General features: G+C 40.4%; 1 protein-coding gene across 1 annotated transcript in view; it reads right to left on the bottom strand.

The window, feature by feature from the left end:
- The window catches only part of LOC145245909 (sperm flagellar protein 2-like), a 246,690-nt gene that overhangs the window by 200,973 nt on the left and 20,650 nt on the right, over positions 1 to 25,067 (bottom strand). Inside the window, exons 3-6 of the mRNA XM_080107652.1 lie at positions 17,501 to 17,723; positions 7,663 to 7,835; positions 4,411 to 4,501; positions 2,000 to 2,076 (exon numbers count right to left, since the gene is read on the bottom strand). Coding sequence (XP_079963778.1) covers positions 2,000 to 2,076; positions 4,411 to 4,501; positions 7,663 to 7,835; positions 17,501 to 17,723 — 564 coding nt within the window. The remainder of the gene's footprint in view (positions 1 to 1,999; positions 2,077 to 4,410; positions 4,502 to 7,662; positions 7,836 to 17,500; positions 17,724 to 25,067) is intronic.

Below are 25,067 nucleotides of genomic sequence, written 5' to 3'. Positions count from 1 at the left end.
ACCGGCCGAGTGAGTCCCAGGTGTGATGATCCTTGCCAACCCTTGCATTTAGATCACCCATGAGTAAGATCTTCTCAGATAAAGGAATAGAGGAAATGGTACGACTGAGATCTTGGTAAAACGCTGTGATGGTGTCTTCATCATAACCCATGGTAGGGGCATACACAGATAAAATCGTCATATACCTACTGTGTGCAAGAGGGAAGCGCATCATCATAATTCTGTCACTTACACAGATTGGCTGTTCAATCCTCTTCACCAAATCAGAACGCACTGCAAAGCCAATTCCACCTTCTCGTCTCAGCCCCGATGGTTTTCCTTTCCAAAAAAAGGTGTATCCCGAGCCCACTTCCACCAATTGATCCTCACCACTCAATCGTGTTTCAGACAATGCCGCAATGTCTATGCTGTACCTAGCAAGCTTTCTTGCAACAATAGCTGTCCTACGCTCAGATCTTTCACTATCCAGAACATCTAGCAAAGTTCTTACATTCCACGTAGCAACAGTTAGGTTATTCCTCTCCTAATAAAATTTTGATTTTCCTTGTTTATTATTTTTCTTCAACTTTATCTTGTTTCTCCTGTAAATATAGAGCAGCCGCCGACCGCAGGAAGCCGACCAGCTAATAAAAGAGTAGACAATTTATAGGTCACCTTTTCTAGACCTTTCCCAAATTCATGGGTGAGCAGTGTGTCCCTAGAAAAGGCTGTTCAGCGGCCAGATCATCCACCGAAGTTGCTTCCACCCTGTAAGCAATTTAGTCGACGATAAATCACTGGCCGCCTATGTGCTGATTTACAGCTATGCACTTCAAGCCCACTAAGCCTGTGCACGTTACCCCTCACCTATCGCCATAGGACTTTTACTTTTTTTTTCTTCGAAAGATATCGGCACATAACAATCACGACACAACATGCTTGTGCTACACATATTGTACCCTCTCGCACCCTACCACTGGTTGCACAGTGACAAACTGAAATAGTGAGATGACTGAGCAGTGGCATAGTGTGCATGTTTTATTATCACAGAGTTTTAACCTCTCTGGCTGCTGGACATATACGCACACATACACATAAGCAAACAAACATGCATATGTATATATATATCCCTAGTTCTCACAATATAGTAACCCTCCAGAAATTGAGAGGGAGGCTAACAGGTACTACACCTTGCCCAAGGGTGACCTGAAACTATGCAAGGCAGAGGCGTTCATCTCCCTGAGGTAGTAGGTATACCCACATACATACATACATACATACATACATACATACATACATACATACATAATGATTACAACGTCTTGCCAGACGAGTGCCACTCTCTTGGACACTTAAAGTCCATGAGCACAAATACCTGACGGAGTATCTATACAAAGATGATGTTACAGAGTCTTAGCTTTGTACGACAGCTAAATCACTCTCTCTCGGTTCAAAATGTTGAGATCCAGCAACAAGCAAGAGCAAGATAGCCAGCAACAAATTAAACTGCAGACCAACATACATACATACATACATACATACATACATACATACACACATACATACATACATACATACATACATGTGCATGAGCTGAGATATAGGAAGATAGATAGATAGATAGATAGATAGATAGATAGGGGGAGATACATGTCAGTGAATGAGCTTAGAGAGATAGAGAGAGAGAGAGAGAGAGAGAGAGAGAGAGAGAGAGAGAGAGAGATGTGATTGAGTTGAAATATAGGAAGCTAGATGTGAACGCAATAGATATAGATAGATAGGTATACAGATAGTTAGATAGATGTGAATGAGCTAGGATAGATAAATAGATGAATCCTTACATATATGCATGCATACATGTGAAGAAGTAGAGATACATAAATATATATGAGTCAGTTAGGATATACGAAAATAGATGAGAATTAGATAATGTGTTTAGTGAGCTAAGTAAATACATACATAAAAGGAAAAAAAATCAATCGAATTTGGTGCATCACACCAAATTAATTTCATATCTTACCTGGTATCAGTCTGCAACCGACCTGTTGCCGTGGCTTTAATTTTTTGGTCAAATCTCTCAAGATCTCTTAAGGCTTCCTAGGCAAAAGAAAAATGTTACTTTTAAACAAAATGCCTAACAATATAAAACGAAAAAGATACACAGAAGTAGTAATTAACTCATGAATATCGAGTTATCGTTGGGTACTTTTTTCTATTAACAGAGACCATTTTCCAAGAGCTAAAATTTATGATTTTTTTCTTGATGTTCCACCCACCTTTTCTTTTTTTGGAACTTGTCAGAAATTACTTTAGGATTGGAGAAGGTAAAAAAAAAATACTATTTTAGTGTTCAGAAAGAGCTTCAGTTTTCCATTAAACTTTAACCTAAAATGAACATCCGTGAGTGAAATATCTTTGATTTCTTAAATGCTAATATGAAAAGTTTAATTCGTTTAAAATTAATAACTTTTAACTGTGCATAGTAGCAACGTGAATGAATGGGCTACTGAAAAAACGAACATTTAGAGTTGATAATGATATGCAAGAAATAAATCGAAGCTACAAGTGTATGAAGTTGTAGTTGAACTCAGGTTTCATAAGATCCTTTTTGTTCCACCACAAATAAAATAAAATAAAACATGTGAAATAAACGATGTTTATTTACACAAAAATAACAAGTAACAAACGAATCATTTTTTATGTCCAAAACGTGTGTCTGGGAAGACAGTTCTTGCAAATGTGAAAGTTATTCAGACTGTTCGTTGTTTTGACAAGAAAAAGCAGAGAGTGTTCTTTGTTTCTCAGCGAGAAAACGGGCTTAGTTTTTGTGTGTGGTAGGAGAAATAAAGAAGAAGGTAAATATCTTTGCATGTGGCTGAATATCTGCGTTATTCGACGCGCTTGCGCTCGTGCGCGCGCGTGTGTGTGTAAGCGCTTCTGTGTGTGTGTGTGCGTGCATGTGGATAATCGTGTTTTGACATGCTGGTGGAAAAATACGTAGCAACGGAGTTGTTGGAATGAATAGAGAAGTGAGCAAAGAGTGAAGAACGCAGAGTACGGAGCACCGAGTGAGAATGAATGAGTGAGTGAATTCGTTTAAGTATTTATCGATCGGCTCCCAGGCAATGTAAATAAAAAAGGTTTTGAAAATTAAATTTTTCTCTGAGTGTTGATTGGCCGAGAAGTGCATTTTTTTGTGTCACGTGGTATGCTTTCAACTACGTCCACCGAACAAAATGCATTTTAATTTTTGTTTCCCCGCAGAATTTGCGTGGGCGTATTTTTTTTAAATCTTTGCACCTCTGAAATTTATCTATTTTTTTGTTTGTTTGTGCGTGTAATTGGATTTTAATTTATTTATTTGTTATTTTTAGAACAAGAAGTGAATGCATTGTGTGTGTGTGTGTGTGTGTGTGTGTGTGTGTGTGTGTGTGTGTGTGTGTGTGTGTGTGTGTGTGTGTGTGTGTGTGTGTGTGTGTGTGTTAAACTGAAGAGAGGCCTTTCCAGTAGTGGTCGGGGGTTGAGGTGGGGGCTCTCCAGTCAGTAACCAAAATTATAAATACATGAATGTTTTATGCAAGGGAAGTAACTCTAATAATAGTTACTTCCCTTATATATAATCTCTAAAATTCAAATAAAGAAGAAATAATTCAATTTCTTGCCCTGTATATTCGCGCGGCGCGCGGCGGTGGCGGCTGCATGGCTCTGAGATGTGAGGACTAAAGGACAAAATAGGGAAAGCTAGAGTTCCTATAGGATGCCAAATGTTTTGATAAACAGTATTTGTCTGTTATAGACGACAAGCAAAAAAGCAAAACAGGAAATAAGTTAGATAATTGAATGTTATGTAGGGGGACAAATAATAAAAACAGCTATAGATGCATTTTGTCACTTTAGTAGGGAGGTGGAAATGTTGAAGTGAATTAGCAGTGGAAGCTGATTACTTGATATGCTATATTCCAGTTCTGTCAGGTTCATTGGATCATATTCATAGCAGGATGGGGTGGGGGATTTGGTAATATTCAAGTGGTCCCTTCCATGAGTTCTTGCTATGAGGTTGAGGGAAACGAATGTCAACAAACAGAATTAAGTGAGTCAAAATATCGTAGCTTAATGATTCGTATGCATTTTGGTTTGATTTTTTATCTTTCTGGGAATTTGGAGAATTTGAATTTAAAAAATAAACATTTCTAAAGAACTATGGTATTTATGTTTTCAGATTGGAAATATAAGCATGATGTCTTGGAGAAAACAACCACAGAAACTGACCCCAACAACAACAACAAGAGATCTGTCTATGATGACACGGTTACTGAAACCGAAGAAGAAAATGATTTGTTATAAAAGGGTGTTTTCTTTCTTTTTTTTTATCACCAGTAAAAATGATTTAATTATTAGAATTGAAAAACATTCAAATTTATTTGACTTTACTTGTGCTTCCTGCTGTTTCCTTTCTTGGCGGTGTGCCACCAAAGCTTGTATGGTTCGATTGGGGAGAGGCTTGACATTTACTTTGGAGGACCTGAAATCATAAATAAAAAAAGGAGAAAATTTGCTTCAGATATTGTAATACCAATAATTTGATTGATATTGGCACTCATGATACATTTAAAGTTAACAATCATTTTTGATAATATATTATACATTCATATTTTGTCTATTTTATGGAGAGAAAATGAAATTATTGAAATAAGATCTCACACAGAGTATCGAACTCAGATCTTGGCTTCAGTGTCTGGTCATGTACTTCAAAAGGCGGTCTTATTTATTAGATGCCAAGTATGCCAGTTGAAGATATATCCTAAGCAATCAGTTTGTCAGAGTGTGGGCCATTTTGCCTCTGGTGGCCTTACTCTATAAGAGTGAGGTATGGTTTGGGGTAATCCTAGGAACCCTACCTCATCTAAGATTTAGCTTCTCTCTTTAAAGAAAGGTCAATTTATTACAAATCGACTGAGGTGTTCTTGAGCTGCTCAGACATTTTTATAGGCCAAAATACAGCTACTCTTGTGTACTGGCTTTTATATCCCTCACCTTCCATCTTTGTATCATATTTTTCCGCAGTGAGAGGGAGGTAATTACCAGACATCGAAATTGGAATGTAGTTCCTACCGAGAAACGTAACTGTACTGTTCAGGCATTTTTGTAGGCCAGATTGCATCTCCTCTTATGCACTGGTTTTTCAATCCATCATTTTCCCACAATGAGAAGAGAGAGGATAAATACCGGAAATTTGGAGTGTAATATTGAGATAGAGACAAAGATGAGAGACAAAATGAATAGAAAGAGAAGGAGAAGAAGAAAAAAAAAACCAAGACGTTTGTAGAATCAGGATCAACTATTTTACATGAGAAAATAATGGGACTTGCATTAATTGAAATCTTTAAAATATTTAATTAAATTTCGAACTCTAGTGGACATTAATTAAAGAATATTTTAACTTTCATTTGAAAGATAATTGTCAAAGCTGAATTTAAAAACTAGATCTATTGAGTAAAGTATTCTTTAATGCCAAATCCGATTAATAAAATCGATAGTGTAGAACATTTTCAGATTTAATTGGATAAATAAAGAAATCATGGTAAAAAAAATAAATTAAAAATTAACAGAGAATTTTGGAGGAGTATTGGATGAAATATTTAAGATAATTTGATCGATGTATTTATATTGCATATATTCTGTGCACTGATTTTTGTTAGATTTGAATTGAGAAGGTTAAAAGAGAGGCAAAGCAAACAAATAATAATAATTCTGACTCCAATTATAAGAATTTAGACTCCAAAGAGAAATTTTTGATGATGGCTTGTGTAAGAACTTCTAGTAAAGAAGAAGAAGAAGAAGAAGAAGAAGAAGAAGAAGAAGAAGAACAACAACAACAACAACAACAACAACAACAACAACCTTTTTTAAAAACGTGGAATGTGGAAACTAATCCATGTGAAAACTGCAACAAAAATTAGGCAAAAAGACGGATTGAACACCATGTGGAACCAAGAAAACTGAAGCCATTAAATTGTAACGATGCCCCTTCTCATTCCCCTCCCACAAAAATGATGGTGTTATTATACATAATAGTCGCGAAGAGTCAAGGTGGACGGAAAGACTTATGAGGGATGCACTAATCAGGCCTCCACTGGTGAGTGCAAAGAGTATTGAAATCTTGAGGAGGCTTATTGCCACCGAAATTTAAGTAAAGATCATTGCCAGTGAGAAGTTAATGACAAGCGGCTGTTACAATAACACAAAATTATTTTCAAAGCTTATCAGAAGAGATGGAGAGTACTAGAAATCGGGGAAGACTTGTTGTCACCAAGACTTCAGGGAACACGATCAGTTATTGTTATCAGTAATCTTTGATGATTGCCTCCGTTTTCAGCAGATGATAAAAACTAATCTTCTCTCTGTCCGATAATATGGATTTAGGCAACCCCATTCTATTTCAGATGTTTTAATGGTCATCTCTGACCGCATATACCATGGCGAGGAGAGATAGGGTTCCAGCCGATATATTCAAAGCCTTTGACAAAGTCTGGCATCAAAATCTTCTGATAAAAATGAAATCCTATGGTATTACTGGACGAATGCTAAATATAATTATATCTTTTTTAGACAAGAGGAAAATCCAGGTTATCCTTGAGTGACTAACATCCAAACAGCATAATACTAATATGGTAGGTAGTTCAGGGGTTTATTCTTGGAACTTTATTATTCCTGAATATTCATAAAAGACCTCCCTGATAACATTGTGTCTGAGATGGGTATATTTACTGATGATACAACACTATAATAGGCATGATGGAAAAGCAGATATACACATATCTAAGACAATAGCAGAATCCTTAAAAAATGATCTTCAATCCGTGGTGCAATGGGCCCGTAAATGGATGGTAATATTTTATGTTACTAAGACTAAGCTTCTTTGCTTTAGCAATTACAAGAAGTCTTCTCAACCACCGATAGCCATGACTAATAACACTCTACCTGAAAGTTCTTCCTCCAAATTCCTCGGTTTAACATTCACAGACAACGTGAACTGGAACAAATACACTGAAGGCATACACTGGCAAGGCTGTTGCAAAGAAGGTGGGCTCCCTCTACCGTGCTAGAAAATTACTCACACCTCAGAGAATTTTGTATCTCTGCAAAACTAAAATTCGTCCATGCATGGAGAATTGTTGTCATATCTAGGCTGGGGCATCTACCACTCTTAGACGGGGTCCAAAAAAAGGGTTGCCAATCTAATAGGTCCTGCACTCTCAACTAAGCTCTAACCCCTGTTCCATCGCTGCAGTGTTTCATCCGTGTTCCTGTTTTACAAGTATTTTAATGGGATGTGTTTTGATGGATACATCAGATTTGTATCCCCTTAATGCATACATATCCCAGAAAAACCTGTTTAGCAAGCAAAATCCCACCCCTTCACTTCAAAGGTCCTTAGATGCTGGAAAGCTTTCTACTATAATAGTTTCTCCCCTCAGACTATTAGACTTTGGAATTCCCTCCCTTTTACCTGCATCCTGACTGTACTGACATGTAGAAGTTTAAATATAATGTAAACCAACATTTCGCCCATCTCGTTGCATAGTCCCCTGTAGATATGGTCCCTGATATTAGTCTCTTATGCCTAAGTAGCAATATGCCTTCTTTGGAGTGAACATGCAACAAAAAAAAAGTAAATCTTACCTTATTTGTTCAATTTGCTGTGTTCGTAATTGTTGAGATTTCTCCATTAAAACCTCCTGCTCTTTTTGTTTTTGCATCCTGATTCGTTCCTCATTCAGGAAACGTTCCTTGAAAGATGCTTTCTCCATCTCGATGCGCTTATCATGCAACGGCTCTGTAACTTGCTTCAAGTGCTGTAAAAAAAAAAAAAATGGTAAAATACAGAAAATCAACTGGAACTTTCATTTCTTTATTCAACATTAATTATTGCATAAAACTTTGACCAGAATAAGCAAAAAGACTGTGTTTTTGCTTTTAGTACTCTGGAAGCCTCCATAGTTTTATTTTATGTCCATTTGCTTAAACTATTATCGGAAAATAAAAATATAGTCACTTTTTTATAACAGTCAAAATAAATCAAAAAAAAATTATGAGTTAATTTGACCTAAACTGCCATATTTCAAAAATCACTGATATTAAATTTGAAAACGCATTTAGTATTCCTTTAAAAATATATAATTCGTTGAATTAGCTCTCTTTTCAAAGCACTATTGCACAAACATATTACCAAATAGCACCTAACTCGATTTATCTCCCATTGTCATGACATTCGTAGGTGTCCTCGTTTTTTTATGGAAAGCGCTTCAGACAAGACATGAAGTCACTTGATGAAAGGGGCTACAAAAATAAAATACCACTTCAAGGTCAAAACCTAGGCAACGATAAATATTATATGGATAAATTCCAACCCAAAAGGCAGCAATCTTCCTCCCCTTTGCCATGGTATGTAAGGACTGAAGGACAGAATAAGAGAAACGAGAATTACAGGGCTGATGGAAGTGGCTTATAAAAAGGGATACACTGACCCACTCTCTCATGATAACACCAGTCAGACTGAATCTTTCTCTCCCTATTTGGAATGACAGTTGCTATCACCATGAAGCCACACACACACACACACACACACACACACACACACACACACAAGGAAACTATCTTGGTATTTTCTTCGACTCACACACATTTGTTTATCTTCTCAAAAGCTCATTAAGAGTACACAAACTTTTTTTTTAATTGCTGTAAAATGTGTCAAAATCTTAAGTTAGAAAAAAAAACAACACATTATACAGGGTGAAATGATAAAATTGTCGCCCTAGAAAAGACGACGTGATTCCATTTCCGTTTGATGAAAAACAGTTTTCTTTCTTTCTTGCAGACCATCTACTAGTTGGCCTGTTGTGTACAAATCCTAAGAGCGATAGGAGCCTTCTATTATGTCGGAAAGTGACACAATGTACAACAAGCGAGATCGGGGATGCGCCACTGTACAACTCATGCTCTCTACCAATCCAAGTTATAAAAACAGGACCATTGACAACACCCTCAAAATGCATTGCTGGATTGCCACAAATAACAGGGACATGCCCGCGGTGATGGAAACAAAGGTTCTGGCCATGGTTATGGTCTTTGATGTGGTTTCAAGCGAGGGCCATATCATGCCACCTCACATTTTTGAAGTCGGCTTGAAAATCAACACCAAAGTGTATCCGGATGTGCTGAAGAGTATGGTGATCCCCTAATGCAATCAGGTGGCCGCTGGAAGACCCTGGGTGTGATAGCAGTACACGGCGCCAGCCCACAAGTCCAAAGAGACCCAGGCTTGGTTTCAGAAGGAGTGCTACGACTTTGTACCCTTCTCTCACTGGCCCTCCCTCCTCCCCCGACCTGAACCCGCTTGACTACTTTGTTTGGTCATACGTCGAGAATATCACCAACATGACCTCCCACAACACCAAAGTCAGCCTGATCGCCACCATCCACCAAGTATTCGCTGAGCTCCTGTCAGCGTTTGTGGAGAAAACATGCTCCCAATTCCCAACCCATATCGAGGTGGTGATTTAGTGCAACAACTTTATCGTTCTACCCTGTTCACAATACCTAGACTTTCTGTTATACACATCTATAGACTTTCTCAATGGATACTTTATCTCAACATGTGCATACCTACATGTACTTACATTTCAGTACATAAACTTTTCTTCTCTACATACATATATATGTGCGCACACACACACATATATATATATATATATATATATAGTGGAAATGGTAATTACTAAAAACTGGAGAAAGTGCTCAATACTGTTGTAGAGCTAATATGCATTTTATTTTTTCATTACCGTATCTTTCTGTTAAGTTACATTATTGTTTCAGCTACCCGGCCGTTTTTTTGGCCATCTGTAGCTTCCTCAGACTTTTACAGAAATGTTCGTTATTATGGGATGAAAGAGTGAAAGAGTGAATGAGGTCAGGGGGAGGGGCGAGGAGGGCGGAAGAAAGAGAGGAAGGAAACAAGGAGGAAGGTGGGAGGGGGCGCTTGGTATGTCGGTAATGTTTTAGTTTTGGAGTTTAAGGAACTTGTGGGGGAGGATCTGGGAAGTTTTTTTTTTTTTTTATTACATTTTCACCCCAAACAAGGCAAATTGCCACTTTGGTGTAGGGGGCTACTATCAGGGGCAACAACTACTGGGGTACTATGTAGGGATTTGGGCAGCAAGGTGTCGGTTCACGTTACACTCGAACTTCTGCACGTCAGTACTGTTGGGGAAGCAGGGACCTGGAATGGAATTCCAGAGTCTAGCGGTTCTGGGAAAGAAACTATTGGAGTAAAAAGATCTTTTACATCTAGGGATCTCTACAGTGTGGGGGTGGGATTTAGCAGCCTGTCGGGTTTGTCGAGGGTGCACACGTCGTGAGGGCACAAGTGATTGCAGTTCGTCAGAGCATTCACCACTAAAATACTTGTAGAAAAGGCAGAGGGATGCAACATTTCGTTGATGGGACAGAGGCTGAAGCTTAGATGCCAGTTCAGGGCCTATCAGGTTTGCGACTCTCTTTTGAACCTTGTCAAGGAGCGAGAGACTAGTAGCAGATGCACCAGCCCAGATGTGGCAGCAATACTCCATACATGGGCGAATGGTGGCCTTATAGAGGTACAGGATACTTTCGGGTGTTAGTAGTTTTCTAGCACGGTAGAGAGAGCCCACCTTTCTTGCAGTGGCCCTGGCAATGCCTTCAATGTAATTGTTCCAACTCATGTTTCCTGTGAACGTTAGGCCAAGGAGTTTGAAAGATGGACTCTCAGATAAAGAGTCGTTGGCCATTGCTATGGGTGGTAAAGAGGGTTTCTTGTAATTATTGAATGAAACTAGTTTAGTCTTGGCAGCATTGAACGCGACCAACCACTTTTGTCCCCATTCCACTACAGATTGGAGGTCTTCCTCTAGTGTTTCTGCCATTTCTTTAGAAATGTGTTCATTCCTCTTCCTGTCGTGCCTGCCATAGAGTGTAGTGTCATCAGCATATATACCCATCTCAGAGGCAATGTTGTCGGTGAGGTCATTTATGAATATCAGGAACAATAGAGGTCCAAGGATAGAACCCTGGGGCACCCCCGCATTTATATCATATTGTTTAGATGTATGACCGTCGAGGACAACCTGGATTTTTCTCTTATCTAAGAAGGATTTAATTATGTTAAGTATTCTACCAGTGATACCGTATGATCTGATTTTACTGAGGAGACCCTCATGCCATACCCTGTCAAAAGCCTTAGATATATCTAGAGCTACCGCTCTGCCCTCCCCCGCGTTGTCCAGTAAATGGTATATACGTTCAGAGTTCATTTCTGGTGTGGCTGAGGGCATAGGGATACATGGGGGGGGGAAGGAGAATATGTGGAGGTAGGAGGAGGGGGAGGTTACTTTAAAATTCGAGTCTTAATGTTAAAGTTTTTTGCATCTCGTATATATATATATATATATATATATATATATATATATATATGCACATACACATGTGCATACAAATGCATACATCATTCGACTTACACTTACTTGTATACGATTTCATAAACGCTATTTCATAGTCGGTTCGACATAAATAAATGTTTCATTGAATTATACTGACTTGTTACTTTGTTTTCATTAGTACATGCTTGTATTATGAACAAATGTATCCGACTATCAACGCGATAATTGTAGGTTCAAATCTTTGGCTGGGGGAAGGTGCTAGTCTAGCCACACTGATGAGTTGTGATACAATGAAACAGTACTGTATGTGGATGACTATATATTTCAGCCCCCCCCCTCTTTAGGTAGAGCACTGTCGTAAATGTATCTCACCCACCACTTAAATGGCTATAAAGCAAGGCTCGCTGTTTGTTGGTAAATAAACAAGCAGCTCAATCACTGTAAAAGTGGTGGGCGAGTGTTTATTTAAATGGACATTTGTTGAGATCATTTACGAGCACTGCTCTCGTGGGCCAGTGGGTACAACTGCCGACTATCAACGCGATGGTTGTAGGTTCGATCCTCAACTAGGGAAAAGTGCTAGTCTAGCTGCACTGATGAGTTGTGATACACTGAAGCAGCATTGTATGTGGATGACTATATATTTATTAGTGATAAGACGATTCCAATATTTTCCCCGATTTCGATATAATTACCAATTCCTGTACCAGTTTAGAATTAAAAAAAAAAAATAATGATCTTTTTCTAGATTTGAGGTATTATTCAACAACACAGATCAAAAAAATACCAACTTTATGGGCATTTGTTTTGTGGCTTTTTTTTTTTTTTTAGTTTTAGCCGGACATACAAACATACACACAGAGCAGAACGGGAAAAGATAACAAAATATCAGGACCTAAAAAATGATCTAAAAGCAACATGGTCTCTGAAAGAAATAAACATCATATCAGTTGTGACAGGAGCAACTGGCCTAATAAAAAAGAACCTTCAATAATACTTAGAAGCAATCCCTGGAAAACCAAGCTGTAAGGAAATACAGATAGCAGCCATAAAGGGAACAGTGTCTATTCTTAAAAGAGCCCTCGGATATAAATTTAAACTATAATAGAATCAAGTGTTAGCCCCAGGAAGGAGCCCCTTGATCTTTTCAAACTAACAATAGTAAAATGAAAAGAAAAAGACAACTGTCCTTTATATTATGGATGTACAGGATATTTGAATAATTCTCTGATTTTTGGTGAACACACTAATTTATTTACTAGGGATTACACCGTATCATAGATTTAAAGTAGACCCACCAATGCTTAACACCAGCACTTGCAATAATATGCAGACTCCTCAATATTGTTATTTGTCATGAGACAAAATTACAAAATTGATTCATTTACACTTTTTTCTGACAAGATTTTTTAAGATGAAATGAGCCTTGTGAAAGAAAACAATATCAATAAAACTTGTAATTTCCATACTTTTTCAATCTATCTACTGTATACACACACACACATATATATATATAGATATAGATATATATATGTATATATATATATATATATATATATATATATATATATATATATAGAGAGAGAGAGAGAGAGAGAGAGAGAGAGAGAGAATGGGGGAAAGGAGATTTTATTTCAACTGGGGCTCTTTTGTTTCAATCTGAATAGCTACACAAATGCAAACATGGCCTCGGATGATATCCGAGATCCAAACAATTATTTTTGTTTCACCACTCAAAATTTTGTTTATTATTAATATAAAGCTCTCCTTTGTATTGAGCACTTTTGAAATAAATACTGAAATAAACAGCATCATCATCATCATCATCATCATCATCATCATGGAGATGATGGTGGCTTAGTGGTTAACAACAATGACTGACAACTTTAGAGTGCCAAACTCAAATCTAGGTCGCTTCACAGAAACACTTCTTCATGTGGTCCCTCCCCCAAATACCCAATATCCTTTTAGAAAGAATTCTTAATAGAAAGATATCAGGAAAACGAATGTCAACAACATCATCAGGGATGATGCTCAACAAACAATCATCATCATAATTACCATCATCAGTTCAATGTTCGTTTTACATGCTGGCATGCATTGAACAGTTTTCCAAATTTGATTTTCAAACTAACCTCAGGTCTTCATTTATCCCTCTTTCTTTCAAGTTCATTTTTATCACTTTCTCCCATTATAACTTGGGTCTTCAGCTGTCTTGAACTGTTAAATCAATTGTTCTATATCTTTTACTACGAGAACTTTCATCCATTTTTTCAACATAAGCATACCATAAAACATGTCCTGTTTAGCACATATCTTCCTATACTGTCCAGATTTAATCTTCTTCTGAGGTTATCAGATTTAAACTCGTCTTTAAGACTCACATTACACTTCAATCATATCATCCTTATATTATTTCTCTTCATGCAACGCATATCTTCAACCCTCACTGCTTTGCTCATTAGCTTTGTTTGTTTGTTTTTTTGTCTTTTTTTAGTGAAACTGGTCCTCCAAAACCTCATTCTTTTAATCATTTTTTAAACAAAAAGAAAACCACCACGCTATTTTTACCCATTTCCATTTAAAAAAAAAATTTTTTGGAATATTTTTACATTTTCCATAAGAGCTCCGTGGGCCGAATTAAAGATTTTGGCAGGCTAGATGTGGCCCATGGGCTTTAGTTTGGAGACCCTTGGCCTAGATAAACAAATACTAACTCAACTATTAAGCTGAATAGCAACTTGTTTTTCATGCTATCAGAGCTAAAATAAAATACTACAATGTAAAAACCATGCTGATGATAGCCCCTTTGAATATAAAAGCACTTCTTGATTCTGAGGAGTCAAAGAAGCTGTAATTAGGGTATGGAGAGACACAGCGGTGGGTGCCCATGGGTGGCGTGTGGCCTCTGTGGAGAAGCATTAGTATTTGATGATCCAATACGAAAAATAAGATAAATACCAATTTAGACGCTATTGTGGTTCGTGCCATTAATATAAAAGGACTTTTTTTTTTTTGTTCAGCAGCAGTGACATCTATCGCATGCACGTGAGGTTGCTGTCAGTTGGAAAGAGGACGAAAACAGAATTATGATGTCGGCAGCGAGGAAGAAGAAATAGAACGTGGATTGTTAAGAACAATTCCGGATCCAACCCTTTTTTTCTCTCTTCTTTTCTGTTATCATTGCAAAGGAACCGACTTTTTTTTTTTTTTTTTTTACATGGGGGTCGCCGTTTATCAAGGCCCAGAGGCCACTCGAGGATAAGGGTTAATAGGTATACATTAGTTATTGTGATTTTAGCATAGTAAACATTAGTGGAAATTTTGTAACTTGAATTACTTAGGGGCATGGTTCAATAAGAACTTGTTTATGTTGGACTTGAAGACAATCAAGATTGTAGTCAGCTGGAAAGCAGGCAAACAGAATAGAGTTCCACAGGCGAGCAGTTCTAAGAAAGAATCTACGTTTAGGTGTAGGCACGGATAAAGAGTGTTGGTAATTGTTGATAGTAGTTCTGGTAAGACGAGTGTTTTTCATAAAAGTCTGTTTTGTTTATGGAATTTACTTTATTCAGTAAATTTAGCTTCAGTGATAAAATGTAAATACTGGGAATTTAAAAAAAAAAAATGTTCCACGAACAATTTGGGAGTACAGGAAAGAGATTAAATTCTAAACAAATTATTTCAGTCTGAAGTTAAATGCAAAATGTCTAGAATATCACCCCCTCCCCTGAGAAAGAAGAAAAAAAAATTTTAGGATTAATGCTTTACTTTCTCTATAAATATAAACGAAAACGTCCCACCCACCATAACCCATTCTTCACCGCTTTCGCCATAGCAGCGAAACTCGAATGACAAGTGTCAGTGAATGGAAAACTTTCCAATGTGATAGTGGTGCTTTTTTGGCAAAGAAGAAATCAGTTTAATGAATATCGGAACACGTGGAAACTCCGGACCGGTATTTTTTTTTTAAATATCAGTGCTAATTATTGTTATAATTATTTGTTTGAAGTGTCTCTTGGGAAGAAGAAAAATTGAACACTCTTAAACGGAAATTACAGTAACCTATATCTATTCCATTTTCATTTCATTCGTAATTATGGGAGGGGAATTTATCTTCAAATATCTTAAGTTTCAAATTAGAGCGGCGGATTTATATTAATAAGTCCTTACACCCCCGCCTTTTTTTTTAAATGGAGAGTAGACAACGCATTGTGGATGCCTTATCGGCAGTTCTCGATACTCTTGCTTCCTCTTATTTGTCCCTTAGTCCTCATTTCCAATGAGTGATGTTTCTGGCAAAGGGTGAAGAAAAAGCTGCTCTCCAGGACGACAGTACTTCATGAACAATAGCCTGAGATGTCGGAAATTTTCTGTTTCTATGTCTATCCTTGTGGCCATGTCACTAGTAAGGGTGCTGGAGGTAAACGTTTCATCTGGGCTGATGTTATCTGTCTGATAGTCAGGGACCCGAACCTTGGATTAACCACTAAGGAGGCTGTCCTATCAGCAGGTGCAAAATACTGGGGCTGCTGTATTGCTATTTGGTGAATGGACTCTGAACCATGCAGTAGTTTCAAGTGGGACCTCTCGATGCCATACTAGTGGGTAATTGTTACGGCTTTACCTTATCATGGCTACAAAAAAAATCTTCCTCTCTTTTTCTCTCTTACCTTTCCTCTCTGTCCTGCTCTAACCAAGTCTGTCGACCTGTTCCACAAATCCCAATCCTCAACATGAAATACCTCCAGAAAAATAACACGTGTAAACCTAGAACCCCATTCTCCAATGCAGACCTCTACTACGATGTCTCCTTCTCCAACATCAGGGGTCTCCATTCCAACCTTCCAGAGATTGAAACCCAATTACAGGAGACGAAACCAGACATATTCTTCCTAAGCGAAACTGGCATTAGGCCGACCATTTCCTTGACGAATTCATAATTAAAGGATACTCTAACTTAACATCTAAATCTGACCCCCAAGATCGCCATGGACATGGAATATGTGCCTATATTAAAGATGGCTTTCCGTGTGGTAGGGATATCTTCAGAGAAGACCCTAATTTACCTTATATGTGCTTCCGGGTTGCACTTGCTTACACCACTGTATTTATATTTGCTCTCTATCTGCCCCACAATAGAGGAGTTACTATCCTTAAGAGCATATCTGAAAAAATTGACCACATCCTGTCTTCTCACCCTTCAGCTAACATCCACATTTGTGGTGACTTCAATGTCCACAATGCGGAATGGCTGACTCACTCTAACAAGACAGATAATGAGGGAAGGTTCTGTCATGATTTTGCCATTGCCTATGACCTCACCCAGATTGTCCACGAACCCACCCAAGTGCCCGATACTTCCGGTCAGTATGCTAGCCTTCTAGACCTTTTTCTCACAACTTCCTCTGAGCTATGTTCAAGTTCCGTTCTGTCTCCTCTGGGATCTTCCGACCACACGGTTGTATCAGTTAAGATAAAAACAAAATGCAATAAGTCTGGAGATGTACCTCTCCACCGTACTGTATATGATACTCTACTGCTGACTGGGATATTCAATCTATGGTCCCCCTTAGCCTGACTTTCACAAAAAACACTTGTCTAGCTGAAACCACTATCAATAATTTCCCCTGCTCTTTATCTGTGCCAAAACCTAAATGTAGATTCCATGAAAAAAAGCTTCTTTCTTAGAACTGCACGCGGGGTAGAACTCTGTTCTATTTTCCTGCTTTCCAACTAACTACAATATGGTTGTCTTCAAGTCCAATGTGAACAAGTTCTTGATGAGCCGTCTCCTTAAGTAATCCAGTTTACCCAATTCCCACTACTAACGATTACTACATTTTCCTATTGACTACTGTACACTCATTAACCCTTTTCCTCGAATGGCTTGCAAGTCTTGATGAGTGGTAAATCCTTTGTAAAAAAAAAAAAATAACTCTCTCACACTTTGCACAATGGTTCAAGCAGACAAAAAAATTCTCCTCTCTTAAAAATGTACTTTATGAGTTGCTAATAAGGAACAATTCATGGGAAAAGAATCTCACATTTTCTACTGGGGAAGCTGGCATCATTGTTTCCACGGTGACAGTCTTGGTGAGATTGGGTTTCTTTTTATTCAGAGCGACGTAAAGTTCATACATGAGGTTGGTGGCTGAACCAGCTTTCTCGGTCATAATATCCCGGGCTGTATTCGTGTCAAAACGAAGGCCCAGTCGATGTAAGGAAGGTTCCAAGCGAGTAAAATTGTGCAGGCGAGCATCAGCAGTTCTAAAAAAGAAACAATTTTAATCATGTGACATAAAAGTATTTGAAGTGGGATTTCAGTTGCAGTTTTAACATTAGTAAAAAAAATATATACTAAGGTAAAGTCCTGCTAAATAAAGGCTTTAAACAACTAGTGTCCATTCTCAAGAAATAGCCAGAAAGACCTCTTTGAGTAATGGAAAAAGATCCATCCATAGTTTTTTCTTTTTTTTTACTAAAATCGCTTCAGACAAAGCATAAAGCCATTTGATATAAGGAGCTAACAAGAACAAAATATAATTATTGCAAAAACAAGAGATGCCTATTGAAAAGATCAAGGCTATAGATAGGAGGAAACAGCCAGCAGGAAAGGAATTCCACAAGCCTACAGTTCTTGGAAAAAGCTGCTAGCATAGGAAATTGTATTACAAGGAGGTAGGAATATTATGATTTTGAAGGTAAGTGTAGATGTAATTTTACTTAGATATGATTGAAAGCGTCTGACCTAATATGAAGGCAGATTTTGGATTGGTTGCTTTAATCATGTGACAGAAAAGAAAAATGAAATGGGACTACAGTTTGACATTAATGAAATGCACACTAATGTAGGGGTCAGCTAGATGAGGGATGTGGATGGCATTGAAACCAAACAACATGAACATTTTCGCATACACATTCGTCATAGGTTCAAAACACTTCTTTTTTTTTTTCTTTTACTACTACAAACACCCGGGAAACGCCGGGTACCCCCGCTAGTAAATAAATAAATAAATAAATTTTTAAATTACTTTGAAAATGAAGATGTATTTAATTGAAAATATTAATAACTTGAAATAAAGTGATGTTTTGTGAATGGTAGGGAACACATTTGAAGAAATAATCATCAATTATAATTATCTATTATATAAATAGAATAGAAAAAAAAATTAATTTACAATGAAGAGGTATTTAATTGTCTGAGTGAACGTCCAAGAAAATATTTTCCTATTTGCCGGCTGCTAGTCTCAAAATACAGGGTAAATAACACTACTTTCCAAAGTACTGTTTTGATCAAGCTAGATAACTGAAGGGTAAAGAGTTATTCCCCTTGAAAAACTATTTTTTTTCTGAATGGGATTTGTTTTATTTAATACTGTAAATACTTTAAAGAATTGTACCATGCCTAAATGCAATGCTTTTTTTTATGAAAATAGTTTGAAGAATTAATGTTGTTAATTTTCAACTTGTCTAAGTTGTTCTAATTACTTTCAGTATTTGTATTACATAAACATCTTGGCCTTCGGGACAAGATCAAAGTGTAGTATCTGTTCCGGCAGATACTGCACTTAAGATAATTTGTACCAGTCAATGGAGGGAAAACCCTCTATACTGGGACAATTATTATTTTTGGTAACCAGAGTGCCCCCTTTTTGCCTACATTTAGGGGAGCTGGTTTTTACCTCACATTAAAAACGGCCTTGTGCCTAATTTGCTCAGTGGGGGAGCAAATAAATACCATCTGTTCCGGCAGATGCTGCACTTAAGATAATTTGTACCAGTCAATGGAGGGGAAACCCTCTATACTGGGACAATTATTATTTTTGGTAACCAGAGTGCCCCCTTTTTGCCTACTTTTAGGGGAGCTGGTTTTTGCCTCACATTTAAAACGGCCTTGTGCCTAATTTGCTCAGTGGGGGAGCAAATAAACACCATCTGTTCCGGCAGATGCTGCACTTAAGATAATTTGTACCAGTCAATGGAGGGGAAACCCTCTACACTGGGACAATTATTATTTTTGGTAACCAGAGTGCCCCCTTTTTGCCTACTTTTAGGGGAGCTGGTTTTTACCTCACATTAAAAACGGCCTTGTGCCTAATTTGCTCAGTGGGGGAGCAAATAAATACCATCTGTTCCGACAGATACTGCAAGCTATGACTAGCTATGACTAGCAAAGACCAGATGTGGGGACAACCCCACATGCCTGACCTTTAACCAGCTCCCATTTCCCACCTCTCGGGAGCTGGTCCCCTTTTTCCCTTCCCCCTCCCTTCACTCCTCACATTAAAAATCGGCCTTGTGCCTAATTTGCTCGGTGGGGGAGCAAATAAATACCAAGTGTAGTATCTGTTCTGACAGATGCTGCACTTAAGATAATTTGTACCAGTCAATGGAGGGGAAACCCTCTATACTGGGACAATTATTATTTTTGGTAACCAGAGTGCCCCCTTTTTGCCTACTTTTAGGGGAGCTGGTTTTTACCTCACATTAAAAACGGCCTTGTGCCTAATTTGCTCAGTGGGGGAGCAAATAAATACCATCTGTTCTGACAGATGCTGCACTTAAGATAATTTGTACCAGTCAATGGAGGGGAAACCCTCTATACTGGGACAATTATTATTTTTGGTAACCAGAGTGCCCCCTTTTTGCCTACTTTTAGAGGAGCTGGTTTTTACCTCACATTAAAAACGGCCTTGTGCCTAATTTGCTCAGTGGGGGAGTAAATAAATACCATCTGTTCCGGCAGATGCTGCAAGCTATGACTAGCTATGACTAGCAAAAACCAGATGTGGGGGCAACCCCACATGCCTGACCTTTAACCAGCTCCCATTTCCCACCTCTCAGGAGCTGGTCCCCATTTTCCCTTCCCCCTCCCTTCACTCCTCACATTAAAAATTGGCCTTGTGCCTAATTTGCTCGATGGGGGAGCAAATAAATACCATCTGTTCTTCAGATGCTGCAGGCTATGACTAGCTATGACTAGCAAAGACCAGATGTGGGGGCAACCCCACATGCCTGACCTTTAACCAGCTCCCATTTCCCACCTCTCCAGAGCTGGTCCCCCTTTTTCCCCTTCCCCCTCCCTTCACTCCTCACATTAAAAATCGGCCTTGTGCCTAATTTGCTCGGTGGGGGAGCAAATAAATACCATCTGTTCCGACAGATGCTGCAAGCTATGACTAGATATGACTAGCAAAGACCAAATGTGGGGGCAACCCCACATGCCTGACCTTTAACCAGCTCCCATTTCCCACCTCTCGGGAGCTGGTCCCCTTTTTCCCTTCCCCCTCCCTTTACTCCTCACATTATAAATCGGCCTTGTGCCTAATTTGCTCGGTGGGGGAGCAAATAAATACCATCTGTTCCGGCAGATACTGCAAGCTATGACTAGCTATGACTAGCTATGACTAGCAAAGAGCACATGTGGGGGCAACCCCACATGCCTGACCTTTAACCAGCTCTCATTTCCCACCTCTCGGGAGCTGGTCCCCTTTTTCCCTTCCCCCTCCCTTCACTCCTCACATTAAAAATCGGCCTTGTGCCTAATTTGCTCGGTGGGGGAGCAAATAAATACCATCTGTTCCGGCAGACACTGCAAGCAAAGACCATATATGGGGGCAACCCCACATATAAGACCTTGGTCAATGTAGGGGCAACCCTTCATACCAATTCAAACTATCCAGCTCCCCTACTCCCCGGGGAGTTGGTCCCCATTTCCTCTTCACTCCTCACTTTAAAAATCGGCCTTGTGCCTAATTTGCTCGGTGGGGGAGCAAATAAATACCATCTGTTCCGGCAGATGCTGCAAGCTATAACTAGCTATGACTAGCTATGACTAGCAAAGACTAGATGTGGGGGCAACCCCACATGTCTGACCTTTAACCAGCTCGCATTTCCCACCTCTTGGGAGCTGGTCCCCTTTTCCCCTTCCCCCTCCCTTCACTCCTCACATTAAAAATCGGCCTTGTGCCTAATTTGCACGGTGGGGGAGCAAATAAATACCATCTGTTCCGGCAGATACTGCAAGCTATGACTAGCTATGACTAGCAAAGACCAGATGTGGGGGCAACCCCACATGCCTGACCATTAACCAGCTCCCATTTCCCACCTCTCGGGAGTTGGTCCCCTTTTTCCCTTCCCCCTCCCTTCACTCCTTACATTAAAAATCGGCCTTGTGCCTAATTTGCTCGGTGGGGGAGCAAATAAATACCATCTGTTCCGGCAGATACTGCAAGCTATGACTAGCTATGACTAGCAAAGACCAGATGTGGGGGCAACCCCACATGCCTGACCATTAACCAGCTCCCATTTCCCACCTCTCCGGAGTTGGTCCCCTTTTTCCCTTCCCCCTCCCTTCACTCCTCACATTAAAAATCGGCCTTGTGCATAATTTGCTCGGTGGGGGAGCAAATAAATACCATCTGTTCCGGCAGATACTGCAAAGCTATGACTAGCACAGACCAGCTATGACTAGCAAAGACCATATGTGGGGGTAACCCCATATATCTGACCTTGGTCACTGAAGGGGCAACCCTTCATACCAAGTTTCTAATCCAGCTCCCACTTCCCTCCTCTCGGGAGCTGGATCCCCATTTCCCTCCCCCTCCCCCTATCTCCACATTAAAAAACGGCCTCCTGCCTAATTTGCTACGTGGGGAAGCAAATAAATATAAAAGTGTAGTATCTGTTCCGGCAGATGCTGCAAGCTATGACTAGCTATGACTAGCAAAGACCAGATGTGGGGGCAACCCCACATGTCTGACCTTTAACCAGCTCCCATTTCCCACCTCTCGGAAGCTGGTCCCCTTTTCCCCTTCCCCCTCCCTTCACTCCTCACATTAAAAATCGGCCTTGTGCCTAATTTGCTCGATGGGGGAGCAAATAAATACCATCTGTTCCGGCAAATACTGCAAGCTATGACTAGCTATGACTAGCAAAGACCAGATGTGGGGGCAACCCCACATGTCTGACCTTTAACCAGATCCCATTTCCCACCTCTCGGAAGCTGGTCCCCTTTTCCCCTTCCCCCTCCCTTCACTCCTCACATTAAAAATCGGCCTTGTGCCTAATTTGCTCGGTGGGGGAGCAAATAAATACCATCTGTTCCGACAGATACTGCAAGCTATGACTAGCTAGGACAAGCTATGACTAGCAAAGACCAGATGTGGGGGCAACCCCACATGCCTGACCTTTAACCAGCTCCCATTACCCACCTCTCAGGAGCTGGTCCCCTTTTTCCCTTCCCCCTCCCTTCACTACTCACATTAAAAATCGGCCTTGTGCCTAATTTGCTCGGTGGGGGAGCAAATAAATGCCATCTGTTCCGGCAGATGCTGCAAGCTATGACTAGCTATGACTAGCAAAGAGCAGATGTGGGGGCAACCCCACATGCCTAACCTTTAACCAGCTCCCATTTCCCACCTCTTGGGAGCTGGTCCCCTTTTTCTCTTCCCCCTCCCTTCACTCCTCATATTTAAAATCGGCCTTGTGCCTAATTTGCTCGGTGGGGGAGCAAATAAATACCATCTGTTCCGGCAGATACTGCAAGCTATGACTAGCTATGACTAGCAAAGACCAGATGTGGGGGCAACCCCACATGTCTGACCTTTAACCAGCTCGCATTTCCCACCTCTTGGGAGCTGGTCCCCTTTTCCCCTTCCCCCTCCCTTCACTCCTCACATTAAAAATCGGCCTTGTGCCTAATTTGCTCGGTGGGGGAGCAAATAAATACCATCTGTTCCGGCAGATGCTGCAAGCTATGACTAGCTAGGACTAGCTATGACTAGCAAAGACCAGATTTGGGGGCAGCCCCACATGCCTGACCTTTAACCAGCTCCCATTTCCCACCTCTCGGGAGCTGGTCCCCTTTTTCCCTTCTCACTCCCTTCACTCCTCACATTAAAAATCGGCCTTGTGCCTAATTTGCACGGTGGGGGAGCAAATAAATACCATCTGTTCCGGCAGATACTGCAAGCTATGACTAGCTATGACTAGCAAAGACCAGATGTGGGGGCAACCCCACATTCCTGACCATTAACCAGCTCCCATTTCCCACCTCTCGGGAGTTGGTCCCCTTTTTCCCTTCCCCTCCCTTCACTCCTCACATTAAAAATCGGCCTTGTGCCTAATTTGCTCGATGGGGGAGCAAATAAATACCATCTGTTCCGGCAGATACTGTAAGCTATGACTAGCTATGACTAGCAAAGACCAGATGTGGGGGCAACCCCACATGCCTGACCTTTAACCAGCTCCCATTTCCCACCTCTCGGGAGCTGGTCCCCTTTTTCCCTTCCCCCTCCCTTCACTCCTCACATTAAAAATCGGCCTTGTGCCTAATTTGCTCGGTGGGGGAGCAAATAAATACCATCTGTTCCGGCAGATGCTGCAAGCTATGACTAGCAAAGACCAGATGTGGGGGCAACCCCACATGCCTGACCTTTAACCAGCTCCCATTCCCCACCTCTCGGGAGCTGGTCCCCTTTTTTCCTTCCCCCTCCCTTCACTCCTCACATTAAAAATCGGCCTTGTGCCTAATTTGCTCGGTGGGGGAGCAAATAAATACCATCTGTTCCAGCAGATGCTGCAAGCTATGACTAGCTATGACTAGCAAAGACCAGATGTGGGGGCAACCCCACATGCCTGACCTTTAACCAGCTCCCATTTCCCACCTCTCCGGAGCTGGTCGCCTTTTTCCCTTCCCCCTCCCTTCACTCCTTACATTAAAAATCGGCCTTGTGCCTAATTTGCTCGGTAGGGGAGCAAATAAATACCATCTGTTCCGGCAGATGCTGCAAGCTATGACTAGCTATGACTAGCAAAGACCAGATGTGGGGGCAACCCCACATGCCTGACCTTTAACCAGCTCCCATTTCCCACCTCTCAGGAGCTGGTCCCCTTTTTCCCTTCCCCCTCCCTTCACTCCTCACATTAAAAATCGGCCTTGTGCCTAATTTGCTCGGTGGGGGAGCAAATAAATACCATCTGTTCCGGCAGATGCTGCAAGCTATGACTAGCTATGACTAGCAAAGACCAGATGTGGGGGCAACCCCATATGCCTGACCTTTAACCAGCTCCCATTTCCCACCTCTTTGGAGCTGGTCCCCTTTTTCCCTTCCCCCTCCCTTCACTCCTCATATTAAAAATAGGCCTTGTGCCTAATTTGCTCGGTGGGGGAGCAAATAAATACCATCTGTTCCGGCAGATGCTGCAAAGCTATGACTAGCACAGACCAACTATGACTAGCAAAGCCATATGTGGGGGTAACCCAACATATCTGACCTTGGTCACTGAAGGGGTAACCCTTCATACCAACAGTGTCTAATCCAGCTCCCACTTCCCACCTCTCGGGAGCTGGATCCCCTCTTTCCCTCCCCCTTCCCCCTATCTCCACATTAAAAAACGGCCTCCTGCCTTATTTGCTCAGTGGGGAAGCAAATAAATAAAAAGTGTAGTATCTGTTCCGGCAGATACTGCAAGCAAAGACCAGATGTGGGTGCAACCCCACATGCCTGACCGTTAACCAGCTCCCATTTCCCACCTATCGGGAGCTGGCCCCCTTTTTCCCTTCCCCCTCCCTTCACTCCTCACATTAAAAATCGGCCTTGTGCCTAA

This window comes from Euprymna scolopes, chromosome 23, assembly GCF_053919585.1.
Source record: "Euprymna scolopes isolate OS-2025 chromosome 23, ASM5391958v1, whole genome shotgun sequence".
In the NCBI taxonomy this organism is placed as follows: domain Eukaryota; kingdom Metazoa; phylum Mollusca; class Cephalopoda; order Sepiida; family Sepiolidae; genus Euprymna; species Euprymna scolopes.
This window is presented reverse-complemented; position numbering and strand designations above follow the sequence as displayed.